This window comes from Hemiscyllium ocellatum, chromosome 5 (assembly GCF_020745735.1).
Source record: "Hemiscyllium ocellatum isolate sHemOce1 chromosome 5, sHemOce1.pat.X.cur, whole genome shotgun sequence".
NCBI lineage: Eukaryota > Metazoa > Chordata > Chondrichthyes > Orectolobiformes > Hemiscylliidae > Hemiscyllium > Hemiscyllium ocellatum.
The window spans coordinates 88,917,259-88,943,687 of record NC_083405.1 but is presented as its reverse complement, the minus strand read 5'-3'; the positions used below and the strand labels follow the sequence as shown (position 1 = coordinate 88,943,687).

Sequence of the window (26,429 nt, the reverse complement as noted above, 5' to 3'; positions counted from 1 at the left end):
ACTACTGCACAAAGCAAACACACTATACATGCTATCTGACTCACTCCTGCCAGTTCAGGAGATAAAAATCAGTCCCAATCGAAGGAGTATCGGGTTAGCAGGGTAATTGGAGGCAATCTGCTCCTGCCAATTGTACATCCCCACTCAAAAAGACCTTCCTATCAGTTTCACAACACTTCAAGACTTAAATAATGCCCTTCAAACTTATTAGCCCTGCAAAAGTATTTTAACAAATTTTAACAACTGAATGATTCATTCAAAATTGTGGCAATCAATTTTCATTCCGACATCTAAGTAATTGCATTGGAAACAAGTGGACAGACTTATAATTGACAATTTTTAGATGTAGAAACACATGTAATTTTTAAAAAGCATTTGTATCTATTCAGTTTGTTTCTAGGTTTGTAAGACTTACAAGTCGATTACGTCAGGAAGCATTCAAGGAAGCAGTAATGTGATAGTGTCATATGGTACACTTTGTTATGTTTCACTGATTTCTTTTGTATTAAAGATGGATCAAGAGCAGAGCTCAGTCAGTTGAACTTTTATATCATTCAAATGTGATAACCTTCTGTGACACTCGGAAGAGCCATCCTCCACAGACATAAAAGGCCATCAATTACCAATATTACTTTTACACCATGAATACTTAGTACACATTGGGAACATCACTGTATCCTGGGTAACAGTGCAAAGACCAAACTAATGAACATCTGCTATGTCTAACATGATCTCAGTGAAACTCCTGGTACTCTCTTCAAGCCTTTGACATCCCTTCTGAAGTGTGGGGATCAGAATTATATATAATACTCAAGCTGAGGCCTAAACAATCATTAGTTTAGTACAGCTTCTCATTTTTAGTTTTCAATCTCCCTATTTTAAGAAAAAGAAGCACCAATTTACTCTCTTGATGAACTTATCAACTTGCTCTGTCATCTACAAAGATTTGTGAAGAAACACTTCCACAGGGTAGCTGTCTATGCTTTTGCACCTTTCTTAAAAGTGCACCAAATAGATTATATCACGTCTCCAATTTGCAAAGTGCATCGCTGCACCTTAGCATAACTGGAAAAGCAAAAGTCTTAACAATGATCCCTGGAAAAGAATGCATCCTTCTCTCCAATCAGGACACATTCATTTACCATTATCCTCCATTTTCAATTCCTTCATCAATAGCATGCCCAAGGTACCACTATCACTTTGTTTTTTTTAAAAAAAATCTGTTATGTGGTATTGTATTGAAGGCCAAGTATTCTGAAGAGATACTTTGAGGTGCCCGAAGACTGGAGGTTGGCTAACGTGGTGCCACTGTTTATGAAAGGTGGTAAGGACAAGCCAGGGAACTATGTACCAGTGAGCCTGACATCGGTGGTGGGCAAGGTGTTGGAGGGAATTCTGAGGGACATAATTTACATGTATTGGAAAGGCAAAGACTGATTAAGGATCGTCAACATGGGAAATCACGACTCACAAACTAGATTGAGTTTCTTGAAGAAGTAACAAAGAGGATAATGAGGGCAAAGCAGTAGATGTGATCTGTACGGACTTCAGTGAGGCGTTCGACAAGGTTCCCCATGGGAGGTTGGTTAGCAAGGTTAGATCTCATGGAGGTAAAAACAATGACTGCAGATGCTGGAAACCAGATTCTGGATTAGTGGTGCTGGAAGAGCACAGCAGTTCAAACAGCATCCAACGAGCAGCAAAATCGACGTTTCGGGCAAAAGCCCTTCATCAGGAATAAAGGCAGTGGGCCTGAAGCGTGGAGAGATAAGCTTGGAGAGGTTGGGGGTGGGGAGAGAATAGCATATAGTACAATGGATGAGTGGGGGAGGAGATGAAGGTGATAGGTCAGGGAGGAAAGGGAGGAGTGGACAGGTGGAAAAGGAGCTAGGCAGGTCGGACAAGTCCGGACAAGTCATGGTGACAGTCCGGGAAGCCCGCACTGCCCGGTTCTACCTCCTTCCCAAGATCCACAAGCCTGACCACCCCGGCCGACCCATTGTCTCAGCATGCTCCTGCCCCACCGAACCTATCTCTGCCTACCTCGACACTGTCCTATCCCCCCAGTCCAGGAACTCCCCACATACGTTCGAGACACCACCCACGCCCTACACGTCCTCCAAGACTTCCGTTTCCCCGGCCCCCAACGCCTCATCTTCACCATGGATATCCAATCCCTCTACACCTCCATCTGCCATGACCAGGGCCTCCAAGCCCTCCGTTTTTTCCTCTCCAGACGTCCCCAACAGTACCCTTCCACCGACACTCCCATTCGTTTGGCCGAACTGGTCCTCACCCTTAACAATTTCTCCTTTGAATCCTCCCACTTCCTCCAGACCAAAGGGGTAGCCATGGGCACACGTATGGGCCCCAGCTATGCCTGTCTCTTTGTTAGCTACGTAGAACAGTTGATCTTCCGTAATTACACCGGCACCACTCCCCACCTCTTCCTCCGCTACATTGATAACTGTATTGGCGCCACCTCGTGCTCCCGCGAGGAGGTTGAGCAATTCATCAACTTCACCAACACATTCCACCCTGACCTTAAATTTACGTCTGACACTGCCCTCCCCTTCCTGGACCTCTCCATCTCCATTAATGACGACCGACTTGACACTGACATTTTTTTTACAAACCCACCGACTCCCACAGCTACCTGGATTACACCTCTTCCCACGCTATCTCTTGCAAAGATGCCATCCCATATTCCCAATTCCTCCGCCTCTGCCATATCTGCTCCCAGGAGGACCAGTTCCACCATAGAACACACCAGATGGCCTCCTTCTTTAGAGACTGCAATTTCCCTTCCCACGTGGTTAAAGATGCCCTCCAATGCATCTCGTCCACATCCTGCATCTCCGCCCTCAGACCCCACCCCTCTAACCGTAACAAGGACAGAACGCCCCTGGTGCTCACCTTCCACCCTACAAACCTTCGCATTAACCAAATCATCCACCGACATTTCCGCCACCTCCAAAAAGACCCCACCACCAGGGATATATTTTCCTCCCCACCTCTTTCCGCCATCCGCAAAGACCGTTCCCTACCTGGTCAGGTCCATGCCCCCCTACGACCCACCCTCCCATCCTGGCACTTTCCCCTGCCACCGCAGGAACTGTAAAACCTGTGCCCACACCTCATCCCTCACCTCTATCCAAGACTCTAAAGGAGCCTTCCACATCCATCAAGGTTTTACCTGCACATCCACTAAGATCATTTATTGTATCCGCTGCTCCCGATGCGGTCTCCTCTACATTGGGGAGATTGGACGCTTCCTAGCAGAGCGCTTTGGGGAACATCTCCGAGACACCCGCACCAATCAACCACACCGCCCCGTGGCCCAACATTTCAACTCCCCCTCCCACTCTGCCGAGGACATGGAGGTCCTGGGCCTCCTTCACCGCCGCTCCCTCACCACCAGACGCCTGGAGGAAGAACACCTCATCTTCTGCCTCAGAACACTTCAACCCCAGGGCATCAATGTGGACTTCAACAGTTTCCTCATTTCCCCGTCCCCCACCTCATCCTAGTTTCAAACTTCCAGCTCAGCACTGTCCCCATGCCTTGTCCGGACCAGCCCTACCTGCCTGTCTCCTTTTCCACCTATCCACTCCACCCTTTCCTCCCTGACCTATCACCTTCATCTCCTCCCCCACTCACCCCTTGTACTCTATGCGACTCTCTCCCCACCCCCACCCTCCTCTAGCTTATCTCTCCATGCTTCCAGCTCACTGCCTTTATTCCTGATGAAGGGCTTTTGCCCGAAACGTCAATTTCGCTGCTCGTTGGATGCTGCCTGAATTGCTGTGCTCTTCCGACACCACTGATCCAGACAGATCTCATGGAATACAGGAAGAACTAGCCAATTGGATACCGAGTTGAAAATGTGTTGCTGGTTAAAGCACAGCAGGTCAGGCAGCATCCAAGGAATACGAAATTCGACGTTTCGGGCATAAGCCCTTCATCAGGAATGAGGAAAGTGTGTCCAGCAGGCTAAGATAAAAGGTAGGAAGGAGGAACTTGGGGGAGGGGCGATGGAGATGTGATAGGTAGAAGGAGGTCAAGGTGAGGGTGATAGGCTGGAGTGGGGTGGGGGCGGAGAGGTCAGGAAGAAGATTGCAGGTTAGGAGGGCGGTGCTGAGTTGAGGGAACCGACTGAGACAAGGTGGGGGGAGGGGAAATGAGGAAACTGGAGAAATCTGAGTTCATCCCTTGAGGTTGGAGGGTTCCCAGGCGGAAGATGAAGCGCTCTTCCTCCAACCGTCGTGTAGTTATGTTTTGCCGGTGGAGGAGTCCAAGGACCTGCATGTCCTCGGTGGAGTGGGAGGGAGAGTTAAAGTGTTGAGCCAGGGGTGGTTGGGTTGGTTGGTCCGGGCGTCCCTGAGGTGTTCTCTGAAGCGTTCCGCAAGTAGGCGGCCTGTCTCCCCAATGTAGAGGAGGCCACATCGGGTGCAGCGGATGCAATAGATGATGTGTGTGGAGGTACAGGTGAACTTGTGGCGGATATGGAAGGATCCCTTGGGGTCTTGGAGGGAAGTGAGGGAGGAGGTGTGGGCGCAAGTTTTACATTTCCTGCAGTTGCAGGGGAAGGTGCCGGGAGTGACAATTGGATACCGAACCTAGCTCAATGGTAGATGACAGAGGGTGGTGGTGGAGGGTTGTTTTTCAGATTGGAGGCCTGTGACCAGTGGAATGCCACAAGGATCGGTGCTGGGTCCTCTACTTTTCATCATTTATATAAATGATTTGGATATGGGCATAAGAGGTATAGTTAGTAAGTTTGCAGATGACACCAAAATTGGAGGTGTAGTGAATAGCGAAGAGGGTTACCTCAGACAACAACAGGATCTTGATCAGATGAGCCAATGGCCTGAAAAGTGGCACTTGGAGTTTACTTTAGATAAATGTGAGGTGCTGCATTTTGGGAAAGCAAATCTTAGTCAGACTTATACACTTAATGGTAAGGTCCTAGGGAGTGTTGCTGAACAAAGAGACCTTGGAGTGCAGGTTCATAGCTCCTTGAAAGTGGAGTCGCAGGTAGATAGGATAGTGAAGAAGGCATTTGGTATGCTTTCCTTTATTGGTCAGAGTATTGAGTACAGGAGTTGGGAGGTCATGTTGCAGCTGTACAGGACATTGGTTAGGCCACTGTTGGAATGTCTCGTGCAATTCTGGTCTCCTTCTTATCGGAAAGATGTTATGAAACTTGAAAGGGTTCAGAAAAGATTTACAAGGATGTTGCCAGGGTTGGAGAATTTGAGCTATAGGGAGAGGCTGAACAGGCTGGGGCTGTTTTCCCTGGAGCATTGAAGGCTGAAGGGTGACCTAATTGTGGTTTGTAAAATCATGAGGGGCATGGATAGGGTAAATAAGCAAAGTCTTTTCCCTGGGGTGGGCAGTCCAGAACTAGAGGGCATAGGTTTAGGGTGAGAGGGGAAAAAGGTATAAAATAGCCATAAGGGGCAACTGTTTCATGCAGAGGGTAGTACATGTAATACATGAGCAGTCAGAAGAAGTGGTGGAGACTGTTACAACTGCAACATTTAAAAGGCATCTGGATGGGTCGATGAATAGGAAGGGTTTGGAGGGATATGGGCCTGGTGCTCGCAGATGCAATTAGATTGGGTTGGGATATCTGGTCAGCATGGAAAAGTTGGACCGAATGGTCTCTTTCCATGCTGTACACCTCTATGGCTCAATGACTCTATGAATCCTGAGATCGTGATTTGAAGATGCCAGTGTAGGACTGGGGTGTACACAGTTAAAAATCACACAACACCAGGTTATAGTCCAATAGATTTAATTGGAAGCACACTAGCTTTCGGAGCGACGCTCCTTCATCAGGTGATTGTCCTGTACGTTGCTGTATCAGGAGCGTCGCTCCGAAAGCTAGTGTGCTTCCAATTAAAACTGTTGGACTATAACCTGGTGTTGTGTGATTTTTAATCCTGAGATCAGTCAGGTAGTGTTTTAGACAGTGTTTGCCCTTTGTTAATTATAAAGAAATTCGGCTGAACATTCCTGTCTGATTATATTTAACTGATTGCTGATAATAAGTTATCCTTTTCAGTCAGGTTTTGCTGGGGCAGATGGAATTGTTTTCACAACTGGTTTGTACTGACTTGCAAGATCAGCAGAGCTTGGCTTTGGTTTTCTGAGGTGACTGAAGTGGAATCACGCACAGTGTTGGGGCCTGGGGGCATAAAATGCTCGTGGGTGAGAGCTGATGAAGGGCTTTTGCCCGAAACGTCGATTTTCCTGCTCCTCGGATGCTGCCTGACCTGCTGTGCTTTTCCAGCACCACTCTAATCTGGTTTCCAGCATCTGCAGTCCTTGTTTTTACCTACGAGAGTTCGACCCAGCCGTCTGGGATCGATCGGTCCCAGCACAGTCTGAACTTTGCCACTCAGCTCTGACATCTTCCTGAGTGCATAAAGAGATTGGAGTCTCCCACGACTACTTTTCCGTCTCCGTTAAAGTAAAATCCCGTTCTGACTAAAAACTAGAACCCTAACTGACAGCGTGTTTCAATAGTAGCTCCATTGGGGAAAAGAGTACTGTAAGATCAGCTGTTTGCTATCCTGCTGGTAAAATATCCAAATGTCACTTTCCTTACTGTCCCTGTTGAACGAAACCTTTCCAAATGTTCTCAACTTGATTTCCCAGATCAGTTGCAATTGGTGATAAAAGTGGGGAATGAATTGTATCCTACGGGACTGATTTACCCCTGTTCTGTGCAGTTACCTTCTCCACAGATGTACTCCGCGTTTCAGACGAATGAGTCTCGGCCACATAGAATCCTGCCCCAGCAATGATCTGAACTCCAGTTTCTTCAGAAAGGCGCCGGAGTGCCTTCACATCCCTGCATATCCCAGTGGTGGTATTTTCCACGATTGTCCCACCGCCCACTTCCTTAAAGTGCAGGAGTTCCCCTTTAACCGCCTCCACTTCCTCGTTCAACAGCAGATTGGCCCTGTGACTGTAGGGGTTCTGTTTGAGCCAGTACAGGTTATTCATGGTTATCGGCATTTCAGAGCAGGCTTCTTGACCCGGGGGTGGCGGCGTGTAACAGAAAGCGAAGGACATGGTCAGATGCTCATGGGTGAGGGTTCGACCCAGCCGTCTGGGATCCACCACTCCCAGCACGGTCTGAACTTTCCCACTCAGCTCTGACATCTTCCTGAGGTGCTACCTGCAAACTAAGAACAAGCAAACGATTAGCTGCAGCCTGTCTGCCAGCTCGTCCCCACTAATGAGAAAGGTTGCCCTGAACTCTGCACATAACAAGGAGGCAGCTTTTTCCAGAGTCGCTTAAAGTCATACCAGACAGGCTGTAAAATATTGCTAACTCAGCAGATTTGGAAACCTTTACAAGCTCCAGATTAAAAGCCCACGTGATAAAATCCCACAATTTGCCAACTCAGAATAGTTCCGGCACCTGATGATAACTCTCTCTGACACTCATTTGCCAGCAGAATGCTGCAGTGTTACACTTTTAATTGGACTGAGTCACGTCAGCGTTATGAAAGATCCAAAAGCAGTAAATATCCCATTGCCTGAAATTCGTACCGAGTCGGGACAGTCGAATCACGAATCGAGGTGCAGTCCAGCTGTCAGATACCAAGTTGCCTGGTCAAGTTTCAATCCAGCTGGCAGTCAGCAGCCCATTCCAGTTTTCTCTTCCGTGATCCGTGCGGCGCACATTCTCGCGAGGTCTATCTGCACTTTGCCCCTTTCACTTTGCCATATGTTGATGTTGTACAGGAACTATCCAGCAAAGCTTTCAAGTTAGGCAGTGTTAGCGCACATTCTTGTGTGAGTTTGAAAACAAATGTTAAAGTAAACCACATCACCAAATTCAGTGACTGAATACTGAAATGTTACTGTATTCGATCGCACCGTGAGCGAATGTTTGTATATGTCTTTATAAATCAACACTTCATTTACCACGAATGCTGTACGTTGCTCGTACATTCGCATGTTCTCCTCCAGAGCTCATTGTCAAAGTATCACAGAGAGAGCAGAAGGAACATAGGACAATATCCACCCAGTTACAATAGCTGACCTGGTCCGAGGTGGCAGAGGTTGTCGTTTGGAAGGGGCTGTTGAAGGAACCTTGGTGATCTAGTGCATTACGTCTAGCAGAGAGTAGGCATTCCTGCCCCTGTGGTAAAGGGAGTGTTGAAATGTTGAAAGCAATAAATGGGATGTCAGTCAAATAGACTTTTTTTCCTGGATGGTATCAAACTTGTTGACGGTCAAGGGCAGATACTCTTACCTCTGAAGTTCAGCTCCTTTGTCCACATTTGGACCAAGGAGAGCAGCACCCGAGCAGCCCAAGCGGAACCCAAACTGAGTGTCAGTGAGCAGGTTATTGTTGTGCACGTCACTCGTGTTAGCACTGTCACTAACCACTCCCATCGTTTTGTTGAAGATTGAGAGTAGACTAATGGTTTGATGGTTGGCTGGTTTGGACTTGTCCTGAGTTTTGTGGACTGGACATACCTGGGCAATGTTCCACATTTGTGGGCTTGCTATACTGGACCAGTTTGGCCAGTGGTATGCCTAGCTGTGGAGCACAAAGCCTCAGTACTGTAGTTGCAATATAGTCAGGGCCAATAGTCTTTGCAGTATTCAGTGCCATCAGCTGTTTCCTAATGTCACATGGCATGAATCAAACTGATTGAAGACTGAAATCTGTGATGCTGGGAGGTTCAGCAGGAGGCTGAGAAAGGTAATCCACTCAGCACTTCTGGCTGAAGATGGATGCAGAAACTTCAGTCTTATCTTTTGCACTGATATGGGAGCTCCGCCCAATGTTGACGCTAGGTCTATTTATGGAGTCTTCTCCTCCAGTAAGTTGTTTAATTGTAAACCATTATGTTGGTTATGGAATTGTTTTTCATTCCTGAAGAAGGGCTTATGCCCAAAACGTCAATTCTCCTGCTCCTCGGATGCTGCCTGGCCCGCTGTGTTTTTCCAGCACCACATTTTTCAACTCTGGTCTCCAGCATCTGCAGTCCTCACTTTTTCCCTATGAAATTGTTTAGCCCATCTATCACTTGCTCCGTATGTTGTTGATATGTAAGTAGCCCTGTTTTGTAGCTTCATCAGGTTGAAAGTATACCTGGTGCTGTGCTTGGTATGTCCTTTTGCACTTATCATTGGACCAGGGTTCATTTCTCAGGTTGGTGGTAATGGCAGAGTGGAGAATATACTAGGCCATGAGGTTACAGAGGAGAGGACCAAACAATTTTTCTGCTGTTGATGGCCCACAGTGCCTTGTGGATGTCCAGTTTTGAGCTGCTAGATTGGTTTGCATGCTGTCCTATTCAGTGCAGTTGTAATGTCACACATGATGATGGATGTTATCCTCGAAGTAAAGATAGAACTTTGTCTCCAAAGTCACTATGTGGTTGTCCTTTCTGTTAATAACATGATACCATGACACTCTTGGTATTGACACTGAGATCTACAACTCCGAGTACATTCTGTAACTTTGCTGCTGTCAGGGTTTCCAGGTAGTGTTCAGCATGGAGGAATACAGTTCATCAGCCGAAGTACGTGATAATTAACAAGAGGGTTCTTTGCCCATGTTTGACCCAATGCCATGTGACTTAATGGGGTCAGAGTCAATGTTGAGAACACCCAGAAGAACTCCCTCCTTGTTCATTCAGGATGGAACATACCCAAGGATGGTGAAGGAGGTGTCCATGACATAATCTATTAGGCATTGTTCCATCAATGACCGTATCAGGTTGTTGTTGACTGGTCTGTGGGTCAGCTCTCCTGATTTTGGCACAAGCCCCATTTCATTTAACATATCATTTCCATTAGTTTTATTCCATTATTTTTAACCAAAATATAGAACTTAATACTTATAAGACTCAGATTCTATCTGCAGTTTTTATTTGCCTATTGCTCCATCTTGTCAAAATCTTTTAACTTTGAGTTTTGAAATAATCACCAACACTTTTTAACATGTTATCAGCTGCAAAATTTACCTGATTCCTTTAGGCATATATTCAAATGACTTAGATGAGTAACGAACAGTAGGACTTCATTTCCTACTGCCAAAATGACTGAAAATCTGATCATAAACAATTCTGTCCCTTTTTATCCATTTGTAGAATGTGGGTGTCACTGGCTGGCCAGCATTTGCTGTCCATCCCTAGAGACCCTTGAGAAAGTAGTGATGAGCTGCCTTCTTCAACTGCTGTAGCCCATACGCTGTAGGTAGACCCACAATGTTGTGAGGGAACAAGCTGCAGAAATTTAACCCAGTGAAAGTGAAGGGACGTCTATATATTTCCAAGTCAGGATGGTGAGTAGATTGGAGGGGAACTTGCAGGTGGTGGGATGTTCCCATATATCTGCCATCCTTGTCCTTCGAGTAAAAAATGAGGTCTGCAGATGCTGGAGATCACAGCTGCAAATGTGTTGCTGGTCAAAGCACAGCAGGTTAGGCAGCATCTCAGGAATAGAGAATTCGACGGTTCGAGCATAAGCCCTTCATCAGGAAGGGCTTATGCTCGAAACGTCGAATTCTCTATTCCTGAGATGCTGCCTAACCTGCTGTGCTTTGACCAGCAACACATTTGCATCCTTGTCCTTCCACATGGAAGTGGTTTCGTGTTTTGAAGGTGCTATCTAAGGATCTTCGATGAATTTTTGCAGTGCATCTTGTAGATGGTACATACTGCTGATACTGAGTGTCAGTAGTAGAGGGAGTGGATGTTTGTGGATGTGTTATCAATCAAGCGGGCTGCTTTGTTCAGGATGGTGTCAAACTTTTTGAGTATTATTGAGTTGTTAAGGACCAGAACAAAGCCCCTCAAAATACATTTAGAAGATAACCTAGACCCCAACTTTGTTTGATTCTTAAAGGCAAGTGTAAGGCTTTGTATTTTGATCGCAATTTGGTTAGTCAAACTCTCAAGCTTAAGGCAAAACACACTTTATTTTTAAATTATAGTTAAAATACAAACAAAAGACAGAAGAATTGGCATAACTTAATTATATTGGAAAACTTAACAGAATACAAGATGATTTAATTACTAATCATGAACTGTTCCAATATAGTACCATCCATAAACCTAACTTTTGCAAAGGCAAATTCAGCAAAACAGATTGTCTTACATGCAATTCTTGCAGCAGGAAGTGAACCCAAGCTGTTAGCTGTAGCAGAGAGAGGAATAACAGCTTCCACATCCGGCCTTGAGACCATAGCAATTGCTGAAAGTTAAACTAAAATTCTGATTCGATGGGAGCTTGACTCCACCCATTTGTGCTGCTGCTGTTGTTCCAACTTTAAAAAAACCCAAGGCCTTACAAGCTGTTTACTTTATTTACTTGGAGCACACCATTTGGCACCTCTGCTCAACCTCTCTTCAGAACAAGAACAGGACAAAATACACATCTTAAAGCCACAGCATCATCACAGAGCTGTACTCGTCCAGGCAAGTGGGGAGTTATCCATCACAAATGTGACTTGTGCCTTGTAGATGATGGACAGGCTTTGGGGAGTTAGGAGGTGAGTTACTAATCACTGTATTCCTAGCATCCAAATTGCTCTTGTAGCCACCGTGTTTATATGGCGAGTCAAATTGAATTTCTTGTTAATGATAATCCCCCATGTTGATGGTGTGGATTCAGTGATGGTAACACCATTGAATGTCAAGGGGCAGTGGTTGCATTGTCTCTTATTGGAGATGATCATTGTCTGGCATTTGTGTGGCACAAATGTTACTTGCTACTTGTCATCCCAAGCCTGGATATTATCCAGATCTTGTTGCATTTGAACATGGAATGCTTCCGTATCTGAGGAGTCTCGTTTGGTGTTGAACATTGTGCAATCATCAGTGAACATCCCCAGTTCTGACCCTTACGATGGAAGGAAGGTCATTTTTGAAGTAGCTGAAGGTGGTTGTGCCTAGGACACTACCCTGAGGAACTGCTTCAGAGATGTCCTGGAGCTGAGATTATGAATCCCCAACAACTACAACCATTTTCAAATGTGCCAGGTATGACTCCAACCAGCAGAGAGTTTGGCCCCAATATTCATTGATACAGTTTGTCTTGTGCTCCATGATGCCACACTCAGTCAAATGTGGCCTTGATGTCAAGGGCAGTCACACTCACCTCACTCTGGATTTCAGCTCTTTTATCCATGTTGAACCAAGGCTATAATGAGGTCCAGAGCTGAGTGGCCCTGACGGAATCCAAACTGGCCATCAGTAAGCAGATTATTGCTGAGCAGGTGTTGCTTGAAAGCACTATTGATGACACTTCCCATCACTTTACTGATGATCGAGAGTAGATTGATGGGGCAGTAATGGGCAGGGTTGGAGTTGTTCTACTTCATGTGTACTGTAAATACCTGGGCAATTTACTACATTGTTGAGTAATTGTGTTGGAAGAGCTTCATGAGTGGCAAGTTCTGAAGCACAAGTCTTCAGTACTATTGCTGGAATGTTATCAAGGTCCATAACCTTTACACTATCCATGTCTCCAATAATTTCTTGATATTGCATGGAGTGAATCAAATTAGCTGAAGACTGGTATTGGTGATGCTGAAGAGGTCAACTTGTGGCTGAAGATTTGTTGAAATGCTGTGCTGTTTCTACCATTGAGGATCCTGTCCAGTGAGTGGTTTAATTTTCCACCACTACTCATGACTGAATGTGGCAGGACTGCACACCTTAGATCTGATCCATTAATTGTGACATCCCTTAGTTCCAACTATCACTTGCTGTTTATGCTGTTTGGCATGCAAGTAGTCCTGATTGCTTGCCTCGCTATGCTGACACCTCATTTAAAACCAAATATAAAATGTGTTCGCTTCCTCAATTTCACACCCAATCATTTCTAACAAAGTTCTGCATGGTACTTACTCAAAGGCTTTGCTGAAGACCATATGCACCAAATCCACTACCATTTCTACCATCTGCGATGTCTGCTACTTCTTCCAATACTGCAATGTTTATCATGCACACTCATCCATGTAATGTCTGGGCTGGCTACTTGCGCCTTATTTTTATGCATATTACCTTCATACTTAATGCACACAAAACTTAATCTTGCCATAGATGTTAATTAACCGGCTTGATATTATTTTGAATAGTGCAACCTCACTTCTAAAATTGATCTCTATACATGCCACCTTCCAATCCTCTGGCATGTAAAACCTCACCAATTTTCTCTCCTATCTGTTTTAGGATTATAGGATCAGACCTGGTACCTTGTCATCCTTTAAACATTTTATCTAAAATTTGCTTTTGCCCATTTAATATTGCTCATTTATTTCTTAACCACTTCAGCATTTACCTGTATTCCATATCCTTCTCTTCAGTCCAAGATTATTAATACCTAATTAAAAATTCTATAATCACTATCTACAAAGAGACAGTTCTGTTTGCTCAGCAAGCATCTCATTTGTAACAACACTTTTTATGGGTCTGCTTGTATAATATTTCTGTGGTTTGCTGTTTTTTTTCAATTGTTTAGCCTATACTCACACTTAGTTTACCTTAGCCTGATCTTGGCCTCTTTCCTCATTCTCTGATAAATGTTCCCGTTATTGATATGTTAGACCTCATCAATTGTATCATTCAATTTCAATTGGTTTCTAAGCTCCTAACTGGCATCCTTTAACTATTCAGTTTCTTTCTTTTTTAATTAAAAATACTCATTCAGTACCTTTGCAATTTTTTTTAACAAAGGATGTGCCTTTGTTGTTCTCTAATACTGTGTACAAATTTTTCTTTCCAACCATCTACAGCTGGTTGACTCATCTTTTTAAAATATGCCCTTGAGTTTGTACACTTTTTTCTTATTTCTGTTGGATCTTAGGCTTTGTCTAAGTGTAATCACCAGTCCCAAGATGTTTTCCTGCATCCATTCTCCCATTCATCTAGTTGACCTATTTCATTACTCATAATTGGGTTTACTGATGTCTCCTCTGTGTAGACAGAGAAACATAATTGCTTGAGTAAAGAATTGGGAGCATATCTTGGAATTCTGTCCTTTTTAAACCCTTCCTGTACCACACAGTCATGGATAAATAAAATATTAGAGGACATCAATTTTGCTATTCCTGATCCTCTCCCTAACCTGCCTGCAGATGTCCTCTCCATTTTCCTTCCATAGTTCTGAAATCTGTAATACAAACCCTCAAATAAAGATTCACACTTATGTAGCCCTTCCACAATCTTGGGATGTTTCAAATTTTTTATAGTAAATGATCTATTTTCAAAGTCCAGTCACTGTTGCAGATTGTTCTAGATATTACTAATGCTTCATAGTAAAGCTTACAAAAAGTACAAAATGATATTTTAAATTCTCAATTTTTCCAATCTCCTTATAGCTTCACCCCTCCTGTCATTTGTACTCTTCGACAATGATCCCAAAAACTGGGGCCCCTCTACTTTTGGCCTCTTGTGCATAGCCAGTTTTAATAGCACCGTCATTGGTTTCTGCAAATGATCTAGGCCCCAAAGCTCTGAAATTTTCTTAAACCTTTTTTTAAAATCAAAGTTCCAACAATTTGCACTCATATTTCCCTGTGTAGCTCAGTGTCACATTTTGTTTTAAAATGAGAGGCAATTTGGGACATTTTACTACTTAGAAGCACATAAATCCAAAGTGTGGTTTTTAGAAGTTATCTTCAAGAAATACTTACAATGTAAAGACCACCTTTTTATTTCTCTAATTTTTGGATGGTGGAATAAAAAGGTAAGATACTACTTTGTACTCAGGAGACTCTCAAGAGGTGGCTTCAAATTTAAAAACCTTGTTTCATAGAGCACATTGTCAGTTGTATATAATTTTGGATTTTTCCAGTGAGAAACAAAGCAACCATCATGGAGCCAATGGGGTCTGTACTAAAGGAAAACTGCTTGACAACAATATTCTAATTGGTTCCTGACTAGATTACCAAAGCTTGTGTGGGAGCCAGTACAGGAGAAAGCTATCAAGCCTACAAAGAAAATGTTTGAAAAATCTCTGGTGTCACACTGTTTTATGGAGGTACAGCATTGTCTCCAGTAACAGCTCGCTGTCTTCTTCTCATCTCTCTCTCCAAATTCCTGATTGAAGTAGAATGAGACATCTTTACAGACAGTGAAAGGCTCAATTCTCAACAAGTGAATAAAATTATTGCTTGTTAGACACTTTGTTAATGGTACAGCTTGCCTCATTAATATCCATTTTAACAAACTTGCCAAATAAGTTTGACATCAGATAAATTCAACGAGAGTGAGCATTTGGTGGATTCCACTCACTGTTTGGTTTGAATCACCTTCATGTTGTCTATGACCAAATCACAACTCAGGCCACACTGCACGTTCACTCATCACATGAGTCATGCAGATGTACAGCATGGAAACAGATCCTTCGATTCAACTCGTCCATGCCGACCAGATGTCCTAAATTAATCTAGTCCCATTTGCCAGCACCCGGCTCATATTTCTCTAAACCCTTCCTATTCATATGCCCATCCAGATGCCTTTTAAATGTAGTAATTGTATCAGCCTCCATCACTTCCTCTGACAGCTCATTCCATACACATAACACCCTCTGAAAAAGTTGCCTCTTAACTCCCTTTTAAATCTTATCTCTCTCATCTTAAAGCTATGCCCTCTAGGTTTAGATTGCCCCAGCCTGGGGAAAAGACATTGGCTATCCACCCTATCTATGCTCCTCATGATTTTATAAACCTCTATAAGGTTCAGTCTCCGACGCTCCAGGGAAAACAAGCCTCTCCCTCTTCCTATAGCCCTATTCCTCCAACCCTGGCAACATCCTTGCACACCTTTTCTGAACCCTTTCAAGATTCACAACATCCTGTGCTCCAATGTCTTGTGCAGCCAGGATCTGGACTCTTAGTCAAGCAATAATAGCATTAGGTATGATCTTCCCATGCAGGTGGGTTAAGTGTGGACTGGGGAAGTGTGAAACCTTTGGACTTTACATTATTAGGATGTGAATGTTTGGGGGCTCACTGGTGCATTCAAGCAGCACTGGAAGCCACTGGCTCAGGAACATTTACAGCACATTGTATTGTGCTGGAGATCAAAAGTGTGCAATGGGAAGAAAATGCCTCTAAGCGCACTCACTATGGGTGGGGTAAGTAACTCGAAATGTGAGGGAAGGGCTGCACCAAATGCCCTTAGTACCAAGTGCCATAGTACTTTTAATGTGAAACAACTTTGGCCACAGGCCTAAGTAACATATAGGACACAGACTGCCTATGCCCTCACCATCCTACAACATTTATCTTCTCTGTGCATAGCTACTGCTGAACAACCCATTGGCAGCTACATCTTTGCACACAAAAGTAGCACAACAATAGGGACGATAAGGAGGGCCAGAGGTGTCAAAATGACTAAATGCTATGTATGTTTTGAAATTTGGCAATAGGTTTTCATCACAGTTGCAGAACGGTGTCTGAGGCGCTCACCAGATTGTGAACTCACACTCTCTATCCCTAAGCTTCTCCCTTGATGTATCAGTCTCTGGAGGAAGCGGATGTAACCTCGCCATGGTTTTTCCTGAGGCCTCATACTGTCATCCTCTGAGTGCCAGGAGAATCCTTCTTCAGATAAGGAGACCAGAAAAGTGCATCATACTTGGGGGTGGCATGGTGGCTCAGTGGTTAGCATTGTTATCTCACACAGCAAGGAACCCAGGTTCAATTCCAGCCTTGGACAATTGTCTGCTTGGAGTTTGCACATTCTTCCCGTGTCTGAGTGGATTTCCTTCCACAGTCCAAACGTATGTAGTTTGGATGAATTGGCTATGCTGAAGTGTAGGCTAGGTGCAATTAGTCAGAGATAAATGTTGAGTAATATGGTTGGGGAATGCATCTGGGTAGGTTACTCTTTTGAGGGTTGGTGTGGACTTGTTGGCCGAAGGGCCTGTTTCCACACTGTACAGATTCTATGATTCTACAAACCTTGTCAATATCCTTGTCAATCATTTCTGAACCCTTTTAAGTTGCAGTGTCAGTCTCACCAAGGCACTGTGGTGTGATATCCTTGCTCTTGTACTTGAATCATTTTGTTATCAAACCCAAAATACCATTTGCCTTTTTCAATGCTTGCTTTAGCTGCATGCTTACTTTCAATGACAGAAGTTCAAGGACACCCAGGTCTTGTTGCACCTGCCCCTTCCTCATCTATCATTGTTCAGATAATAATCTGAATTCCTGATTTTGTTACCAAAGTGGATAACTTCATATTTATCCATCTTATACATCATCTGCTATGCATTTGCTCACTCATTTAACCTGTCCAAATCACATTGAAGCATGTCTGCATCCTCCTCACAGTTCACCCATGATAGCTTAGTATCATCTGCAAACTTGAACATGTTACATTTAGTTTCCTTATCTAACTCATTAATATGTATTGTGTGTAGCTGGATCCAAGCACTGATCCCTGCGGTACCCTGCTACTCACTGTCTCCCAAATGGAAAAAGGCATGTCTGCTCCCATTCTGTTTTCTTTGTGCCTATCGGTTCTATCCATTGCTAGTACATTTTCCTCACATGCTTTAATCTTATATGTTAACCTATTATGTGGGACTTTATCGAAAGCCTTTTGAATGTCCAAGTAAACAGCATCCAATGACTCCACCTCAATTCTACTAGTTACACCCTCAAACGATTCCAGTAGATTTGTCAAGCATGATTTCCCTTTCATAAACCGATGCTGATTCTGCCCAATCCTGCTACTGTTCTCCAAGTGGTTTGCCAAGAAACCTTTCCTCATGGACTCTAGCATTTTCCCTGCTACGAATGTCAGACTGACTGGTCTATAATATTGTTTTCTCTCTCCATCCTTATTTGAATTAGCTATCCTCCAATCCTGTTCCAGGGTCTATTGAATATTGAAAGATGACTAATAATGAATCCACTAGATTGCTTTCTGAGGTACTATGTGAATGTAGGTTATTAGGCTCTGGGAAGTTATTGGCCTGTCATGTCATTAATTTATCAATTAATCCCATTACAACAGAAAGACTGAGGGAAGAGATCATGTTCCCTGACATTGGTAGTGCCTTCCCAATATTTGCCTCTCTCAGCAAGCCTCTGATTGTAAACTAAACAAGTGTTGTTTCTCCGCTGTGTCCATATACTCAATTACAATTCACCACAACTTGGGTTACCACCTGTTGAAAGTCATGTGCTGTAAATGCTCTAAGGCAGGCCACCTCTTTCTGCTCTTCTATGATAAACCCATCGATGACTGCAAAACGTTATACTGTCAGGCAGAAACCTTGTCTGTACTAATCATTTCTTTTATTACTGTGGAGCTACCTGGAGTAAAATAATCATTTTTCAATTTGACTGCAGCTGTGGAAAGTGGCACAGGTTCATCATTAGAGATAGTGAACAAGCTCCAAGCAAAAAAATCATCTCTCTTTCTCCCATTGCACTTGCAATTCTTTTATTTTTTTTGTAACAGAGGGTTAGTAATACTCAAGAGGGTTGTAACTTATAAATAGTGCAATGGACATTCTACTGATATTCTAATACTTTTTATTCATTTCAGTTTTTGGCAACGTTAGCAAAAGTGAAGAAAATATGGTTTTGTATCCCATAAGGTCTTACAGTATTGCTTTTCTACAGAAGTCAACCACAATAAACAATGTTAATAAATGAAGCAAGATTGAATTTTAATAATTCATGACAAAGTAAAGACGAGCTCATTTATTCAATGCAATCAAATGGAACTTTAAAAGTAAGGCACATTTTTCAGATCGGCATGACTTTTTTGATAAAAGATCAAGTCAATACTTTCTTAATTTAATTGTCTTCACTGTGCATCTGAACAATGTGAACCACTTTATATTGAAATGGCAGCATTTTACTCTTGCCGCAAAACAGTGTGCACAGTGCAACCCCGGCTCTCCGAGCACCTATTATCTAAATTTCAGATTAAATGAACGAGATCGCAAGGTCCTGATGCTTGGGTAAACTATGTTATCCGATCATTCGATTATCCAAACATTCGATTATCTGAACGAAATACTCTCCGCCCATGTCGTTTTGATAATTGAGGTTGCCCTGTACTTTTCAAAATCTTACATGGCTTCTGTCAAGTGATTCATGGCACTAAAAACAGATTACACGGAATTTTACATTTGGAATATTTTAAGTTTTATCAAACATTATAAATTTAAGGCAAACATGGCACAAATGTGCCATTTATGTAATTGTGTAAAACTTGGCTCTAAGATAAATGGGTTCATAGATCCATTAAAGCAGTGGACCACAGAAATGTCAATGACTGCAAACTGTTCACTTAATAGGGGTCTCATTAAAATCTTGGATCATTCACCCAAATGGTGTTTACAGTTTCTAAACTTGCATAATATTAAGCTGTCAGTACTGCTGCTAAGACAAATTAATTCTTTTTATGAGTGTACAAAAGTGGAAAGAGACGCCTTTTGAAAAATAGCTAGACAATTGAAACTGCACTTGTATACTGTAGAATTGCAAAACCCATTTTTGTGGCTGATAAAACTGTCCTTTGAGATATATTTCGTGAGAACAGCTGTAAGATAAGAAATGACAAATAGAAGTAGTGCTACTTAATGTGGAGCAACAATGAGCCCATAAACCTACCAGAAGAATTTCCCATTAACTCAAGAAAGGTTGTACCATGTGCCTTGAACGGTTCTTGTCTGTTCCAATTTTGTTGAAATCACAATTCATTTCTAAGTGTAATAAGAGCTGTTCTCTGCTTTATTGCATTGGATTAGATAGGAAAAAATGTATTGGCTCAAGGTAGCAACCAAGAGTCCTAACGTCAACCTTGTTGTGTTTTTCAGCTTTGCCACAATTATGGTTCTATGACTAGACAAAAGAATGAGGCCATGCCAAATTTACAAGCATCCATAACTCTAATTGTAAGCACTTTGGTGAGTAAATTACTACACAGCTATAGAAATCAGGGCACTTGCTCCATTCACTTTAAGTTATCAGCTGAAATTCCTCAGGTTCTTCCTTCACATATGTGTGTATAGGAGAACTCCTCAAGGGCAGAACAAAACCAGGTCCTGCCTCAGATCTCCAGACTCCAGGCAGTCGGAAACAGGATAGACTCTAACAGAAAATACCTCAAGACCTATTGGATACAATATGTGGTAATTATTTGGCATCAGGAACCCTCTAAGTTCTGTGATGGAGTTGGAGACTTCAGAGGCTCAAACTTAGTTTAATAATTATGTCAGAAATGTTAGAGGGAACCTATAGTCTCACCCAAAAACTATTAAATCACACAACTCCAGGTGCTAATCCGACAGGTTTATTTGGAAGTACTGGTGTTTAGAGCGCTGCTCCTTCGTCAGTTAGCTAGCTACCTGATGAAGGAGCAGCGCTCTGAAAGCTAGGACTTCCAAATGCAGAGGAACCTCAATTATCGGAATATCAATTAGCCGAATATCAGATTATCTGAAGGAGATCTGGAGGTCCCAATAGAAACATTACATCAAAGACCTGTTTCCAACACTGATCGCTTCATTTGTTTACAGATATTAAAAATGAACCCTGCTTACTGAAATGCTGCCTGAACATCGATGGGAGCCCAGGCACCATCACCAAATGACTGACCGACCGCCCTGTCTCTCTCCCCACACTTTCCCTGGAGTTCTACACAGGGTTGTACCCTGAACCCCACCTTCTCGCCAACATTGTTCTGTACAGGGCAAAGGTGGAACTTGACAAAAAGTTGTGTATGTGTGTGCTATTTGGAGACTCACCACCCCCTCCCACCAAAGACAACAGCAGTCTTATTGTTGGTGTTCAGTCTGTCTGCCCCTGAGTGGGGGAGGGGTGTTGGCCGGGTCGTCTTGGGGGTGGAGAGGGGCGCGGCTGGGTCAGACTTGGGGAGGTGGGCGGAATGGACTGGGGGTGGGTGGGATGGCTATGTCAGACTGGGAGGGTGGGGGTGCAGATGGGGGTGCAGTAGGCGGTGTGTGGGAGCTGGGTGGTCGGGGTTTAGGCTCAGGCGGGAGTGGGGGGACTGTGTTGGGGATCGAGTTGGGGGAGGTGCTGGAGGGTGGGTGTAGGTGGGGTGTTGGACAAGGTTGGGGAGCAGGCAAGGTGGGGTGGACAGGACAGCAGGGCAACATTAGGGCAGGATGCGGTGTTGGAAAGGGTTGAGGGGGCGGATGGGAGTGGAAACGGTGTTGGACGTATTTGGGGGGCGGGCGGAGGAGGCCAAGGGCCCACGTGTGGTGTGCTACTGTCTCATCTCCTGAACGGGGAGAGGGTTTAACAGAAAACACAGGGCCCCATAGGAAAGGCATTGAACAAATTAACTGAATAATCAATCATCCAAACGAAATGGTACCCGCCCAACCCGTTCAGATAATCGAGGTTCCTCTGTGAACTTGTTGGACTCTCACCTGGTTTTGTGTGATTTTGTCCATCCCAGTCCAACACTCGCACCTCCACATCAAAAACTGTCAGCTATACTACTGACTAACTCCTCACACTGAAGCCAAGCTTGGGAGGTGACATAAAGCTCCAAAACTTGAACTGCCTTCGCCTGACACCTGATCCCTGAAATCTAGTCCATTGACACCAGAAAACCTCCTGACAGCACTGAACCCCTCCTGATCCCCAAACACCTCTTGTAAATGTTTGGTCCCCAACAACATCTAACTTTCCTGAAGCCTGACTCACCCTGCACAGTCACCCACTTATTTGCCAACTGTATACCCTCATCCCCTGTCATCCACCACCCCTTTACCCACTTGACTATTGTTCTACCTCTTCATTCACTCACCCACCATCAGAAACCCTCATCCAGTGATTTTAACCCTCTATCTCTACTCCACTTTCACCACCCTGTCCCCTTTTGTATATAACTCCCTATGACCTCACCTAGCTGGAAACCTACCCCTTTACCCACCTTTCACCCTACCCCCTCTCTCATTTACCTGCTACTTTGTCCCTTCATTTGTCTGGCACCGTACCTCACTTAACACACTACCTTCACTTAGAAGCTTTCCAAAGTGCCCTTTTGACCTTTAAACCATGGAAAATGGCAATTCCTGTTGTAGAAAGGGTTGGCTAGATATAGAACATTGGATGAATGGAATCAAAGGTTAAGGGGAAAAAGCAGAATTAGGCTATTGAGTTGGATGATAAGCCACAATTGTGATAAATGGCAGAGCAGGCTCGAAGGGCCAAATGACCTACTTCTTCTCCTATCTTTTATGTTTCCATGTTTCCGTGTTTCAGTTGTGGCATTTCTGTGTCTCTAGACAATGTGTTATTCCAAACAAAACTGAAATCACTGGGGTTCGGAGAGAAGACTGTACAGTGATTGGAATCAAACCTTTAAAAAAGAAATATGATTATGGAAAATAAGTTAACTCACCAAGGTCAATCTGCAGATATATACTGTATTGGCATCCCTTCATTTCTGGGTCAATATCCCACAAGTGCTTATCTAGTATCTTTATCTGTGTGGAGTTTGCACATTCTCCTGAGTCTGCATGGTTTATCCTCTGGGTGTTCCAGTTTCCTCCCACTGTCCAAGATACCAGGTTAAGTGGATTGGCCTTGCTAAATTGTCCACAGTGTCAAGGGATGTGCAGGCTAGGTGGATTAGCTATGGGGAATGGAGAATTAAAGGAATAGGGTAGTGGTGTGGGCCTGGGTGGGATGCTGTTTGGAGGGTCACTGTGGACTTGATGGGCTGAATGGCCTGCTCCCACCCTGCAGGTGTTCTATGATATAATTAAGAATAGCATTGTGAAGGTACCATCACCACACAGACTGTGGTGGTTCAGAAAGGCAGACCACACACTATCTTCTCAGAGTAGCTGAGGACACATGTTGAATATTGACTTTGCCGTCTATGCTTACCAACCAAGAATGAAAAACCTTCATGCACTCAACGTATAAAAGGAGAGTTCAGAAAGAGTTTCCAGTGCCTTGCTTCATTCATGCACTCTGTCCAGGTCAGTAAGACTGAGGTGCAGCTTAATGAGAGGTGTGGTCTCATATGAATGTAGAAATTAGGAGCAGGAATAGGCCATTTGGCCTCTTGAGCCTGCCCCACCAATCAATATGGTCATGGCTGATCTGATTGTGGCCTCAACTCCACCTTCCTACCTACCTTTGATAACCTTCAACATCCTTGTCAGTGTAGAATCTGCTTTAAAAGCATTCAATGAATTCTTTGTCATTGCTGAGGAAGGCAGTTCTAAAAACTGAGAACCCTCTCCTCATCTTCATCCTAAATGGAAATATCCATATTTTTAACTTTGCCTCCTAGTTCAAGTCTCTTCCACAAAGAGAAAACACTCTTTCAACATCCATCTTGTCAAGTCCCCTCAGAATCTTCTTTGTTTTAATGAAATCATCTTATTTTTCTAAACTCCAATGAATTCAAGCCCATCCTGTCCAAGTGTTCCTCGTAAGATAATTCTTTTAACTCAGATATCAGTTCAGTGAGCCCTCGCTGGACTGTTTTATGATTTATAAAGCAATTTACATTAACTTTTAAATATGGAGTCTAAAATTGTGCACAGTACTCTAGATGTGGTCTCACCAACCTTCTGTTCCACTATAATAAAACTTGCCTACTTTTATATTCCACTCCACTTGCAACAAACAGCCTGCTGCTTGTTTTCTAAGTATGTACTTGCTGTACCTGCATACAGACTGTATGATTCATGGATCATTACATCCAGATCCCTCTGTCCTTTAGAGCTCTGCAGTCTCTCTCAATTTAAATAATATGCTGTTCTCTTTATTGGTTCCTACAGAAGTTGACAAGAATGTTGTGGAGTAGAATCTTATAGCACCTGAACAATGCAGGCTATGGCGAGACTTGTGGTGGAATTGACAAGAGATATGATGACAAGGTCTCTCTCAACATCAGGAGTGTATAACTACAGCTATTGAGCAGCAAGGCAAGTTGCCAATGAAGAAGTATAAAAAACGTCTAACACTTCATTAACAACACAACTTCCCTCATTAAAAGGCAGTTTCCTAGCTTTCCAGATGCTATGTACAAGCCAGGTGTTGACAATTCTCAGCATGGAGGCCAGAGCAGGTACTCGGTGACTTTAACTTCAAAAAGCTTCCATCTTGCTCAACATCAAACAGCAGCTCAGGGCATAATCCTGGGCACTAGCCAAACAAACGAGATATCCACGAACATTGGCATCTGACATTTGCCAACTCCCAAATGCTCCTCATGAAACCTCTCAATTCACTTGCAGGATACATAGGAAGCACAAGCTTGTATGCATGATGCGCTAGTAACTAGCATTTAAAAGGCTGCTGCAAGGATACTTTGTGAGCACTGCCAGATGTCCAGCTTGTGGATTAGGCCAGGCTGCATCTCAAGGTTGTTTGTTTATTATCTTACTGCTCCCTCACCTAGTCCCCACCAGCAGCCTCCTTGCTTCGCTGAGCCTATTAGCACAGTCACACAATGAAGTAGCTTGCCTTGCTGGTCAATAAACAGGGTGTCCATCTTGCTATGTAGCAAAGTGCTACATCAATCTCACATCTGAACCACCTGCCAGCATATGTGTCAAATAGATGAGCACTGCATGAAGGATTATGCCTGAAACATCCACTCTCTTGCTTCTCAGATGCTGCTTGACCTGCTGTGCTTTTTCCAGTACCACCCTTTATCAACTCTGTTTTCTCCAGCATCTGCAGTCCTCACTATCTCCTGAAGTGTATGGAAGCAGGGGATTCCAGCACTCTTTATGAATGACAGTCTTTGATACCAGTCCAGGGGATTGGTCATGGTCAGACAAGTGGACGGGATGATCTCCTTGAGGGAGTCAGTGCCTCTGCTGGGTCAATCCTATGGCTGCAAAATAGACAAACAGGGTGGAACTAACATGCCATAAGATATACAGGCATCTTTCAAGGGTCTGAGAATATACAGTATGTCGCTTAAGAGGTAGGCTACAGTCAGGCCATTGGGTCCATCCAGGGAGATGAAGAGGAAAAGGGGGTGGGGGTGGAATGGGTAAAGAGGTTTCTACCATACCAATCATTAGGTCTGGGAAATATAGGTTTTGAGAAGAGGCATGGTAATCGTGAAAATGGGCCACAGTATTTATAAGCTTACACCCAAAACGTCGATTCTCCTGCTTCTTGGATGCTGCCTGACCTGCTGCGCTTTTCCAGCAACACATTTTTCAGTATTTATAAGCAGTAAAGCAGAGATGGGAAAGGGGTAATCTGGAAGGGTTTTCATCTCTGGCAAGAAACACCAGGATTTCAAGGGTTGGTTTGGAGGGGTAGAGGAAATAGTCTATGACCACAGCTGGCACGATTACTTCATATGCCAGGGATTGGGGTGGAAGGTTGGGCAGGTGAAGACTCATCCAAACAGATTGGTTGAGGACCTGGGTAGGTGCAAAGTGTGTGGGGTTTATGGGAAGGGCTATTTAAAGAATTATTAATAAAGGGATCTGGATGTTGAGAACCTCAGTGACGCAGCCAGAAACTGAAGAGTACCAATGTCGCCTTTCATTGTGCTGCCATTCAGAAGTATACAATAGGGAAGAAAATGCCAGTGATCACATGCGAAGTGGGCAGAATAAGTTCTCAACCAGTGACTGAGGGGTTTGCAAGACCCACTGAGGTTTGGCCCTTTAGAGGACAATAATTTCATACAGACCCATTTACTGCCCAGAGCACAGAGCTGCACCTCCCTAATCCCTGACAATGCCAAGGCATTGGTTCCCTTGTACTCTACATCTCGCTGCCTTAGATATTGCTGACCACTTCATTCACATCAATGTGTTGGAACACAGTAGCCAGGCAAAGTGCAAAGATGTTTTAGCATGAGTCCTCTCTATGCTTTGTTCATCTTGCTCCCACGTGCTGCAGCAGCTTCTTAACACACATATCGATCTGTGATACATCCAAACGAACATGAAGTTAGGCATCATGCTGGCAGTTACATTCAGGGCTGCTCAAAGACACAAACACAGCAATGTTGTGCAAAACTGATCAAATTTATAGAAACATGATACAAACTCGATGTACTGAGCCAAATTGGGGTGGAAGGTTGGGCAGGTGAAGACTCATCCAAACAGATTGGTTGAGGACCTGGGTAGGTGCAAAGTGTGTGGGGTTTATGGGAAGGGCTATTTAAAGAATTATTAATAAAGGGATCTGGATGTTGAGAACCTCAGTGACGCAGCCAGAAACTGAAGAGTACCAATGTCGCCTTTCATTGTGCTGCCATTCAGAAGTATACAATAGGGAAGAAAATGCCAGTGATCACATGCGAAGTGGGCAGAATAAGTTCTCAACCAGTGACTGAGGGGTTTGCAAGACCCACTGAGGTTTGGCCCTTTAGAGGACAATAATTTCATACAGACCCATTTACTGCCCAGAGCACAGAGCTGCGCCTCCCTAATCCCTGACA

General features: G+C 43.8%; 1 protein-coding gene across 1 annotated transcript in view; it reads right to left on the bottom strand.

The window, feature by feature from the left end:
• Window positions 1–7,709, bottom strand: part of pter (phosphotriesterase related) — a 38,450-nt gene extending 30,741 nt beyond the window's left edge. The window contains exons 1-2 of the mRNA XM_060824969.1: window positions 7,570–7,709; window positions 6,745–7,199 (exon numbers count right to left, since the gene is read on the bottom strand). Of these exons, the coding sequence (XP_060680952.1) occupies window positions 6,745–7,176 (432 nt within the window). The 5' untranslated portion in view covers window positions 7,177–7,199; window positions 7,570–7,709. The remainder of the gene's footprint in view (window positions 1–6,744; window positions 7,200–7,569) is intronic.
• Between the last annotated feature and the right edge of the window lie 18,720 nt (window positions 7,710–26,429).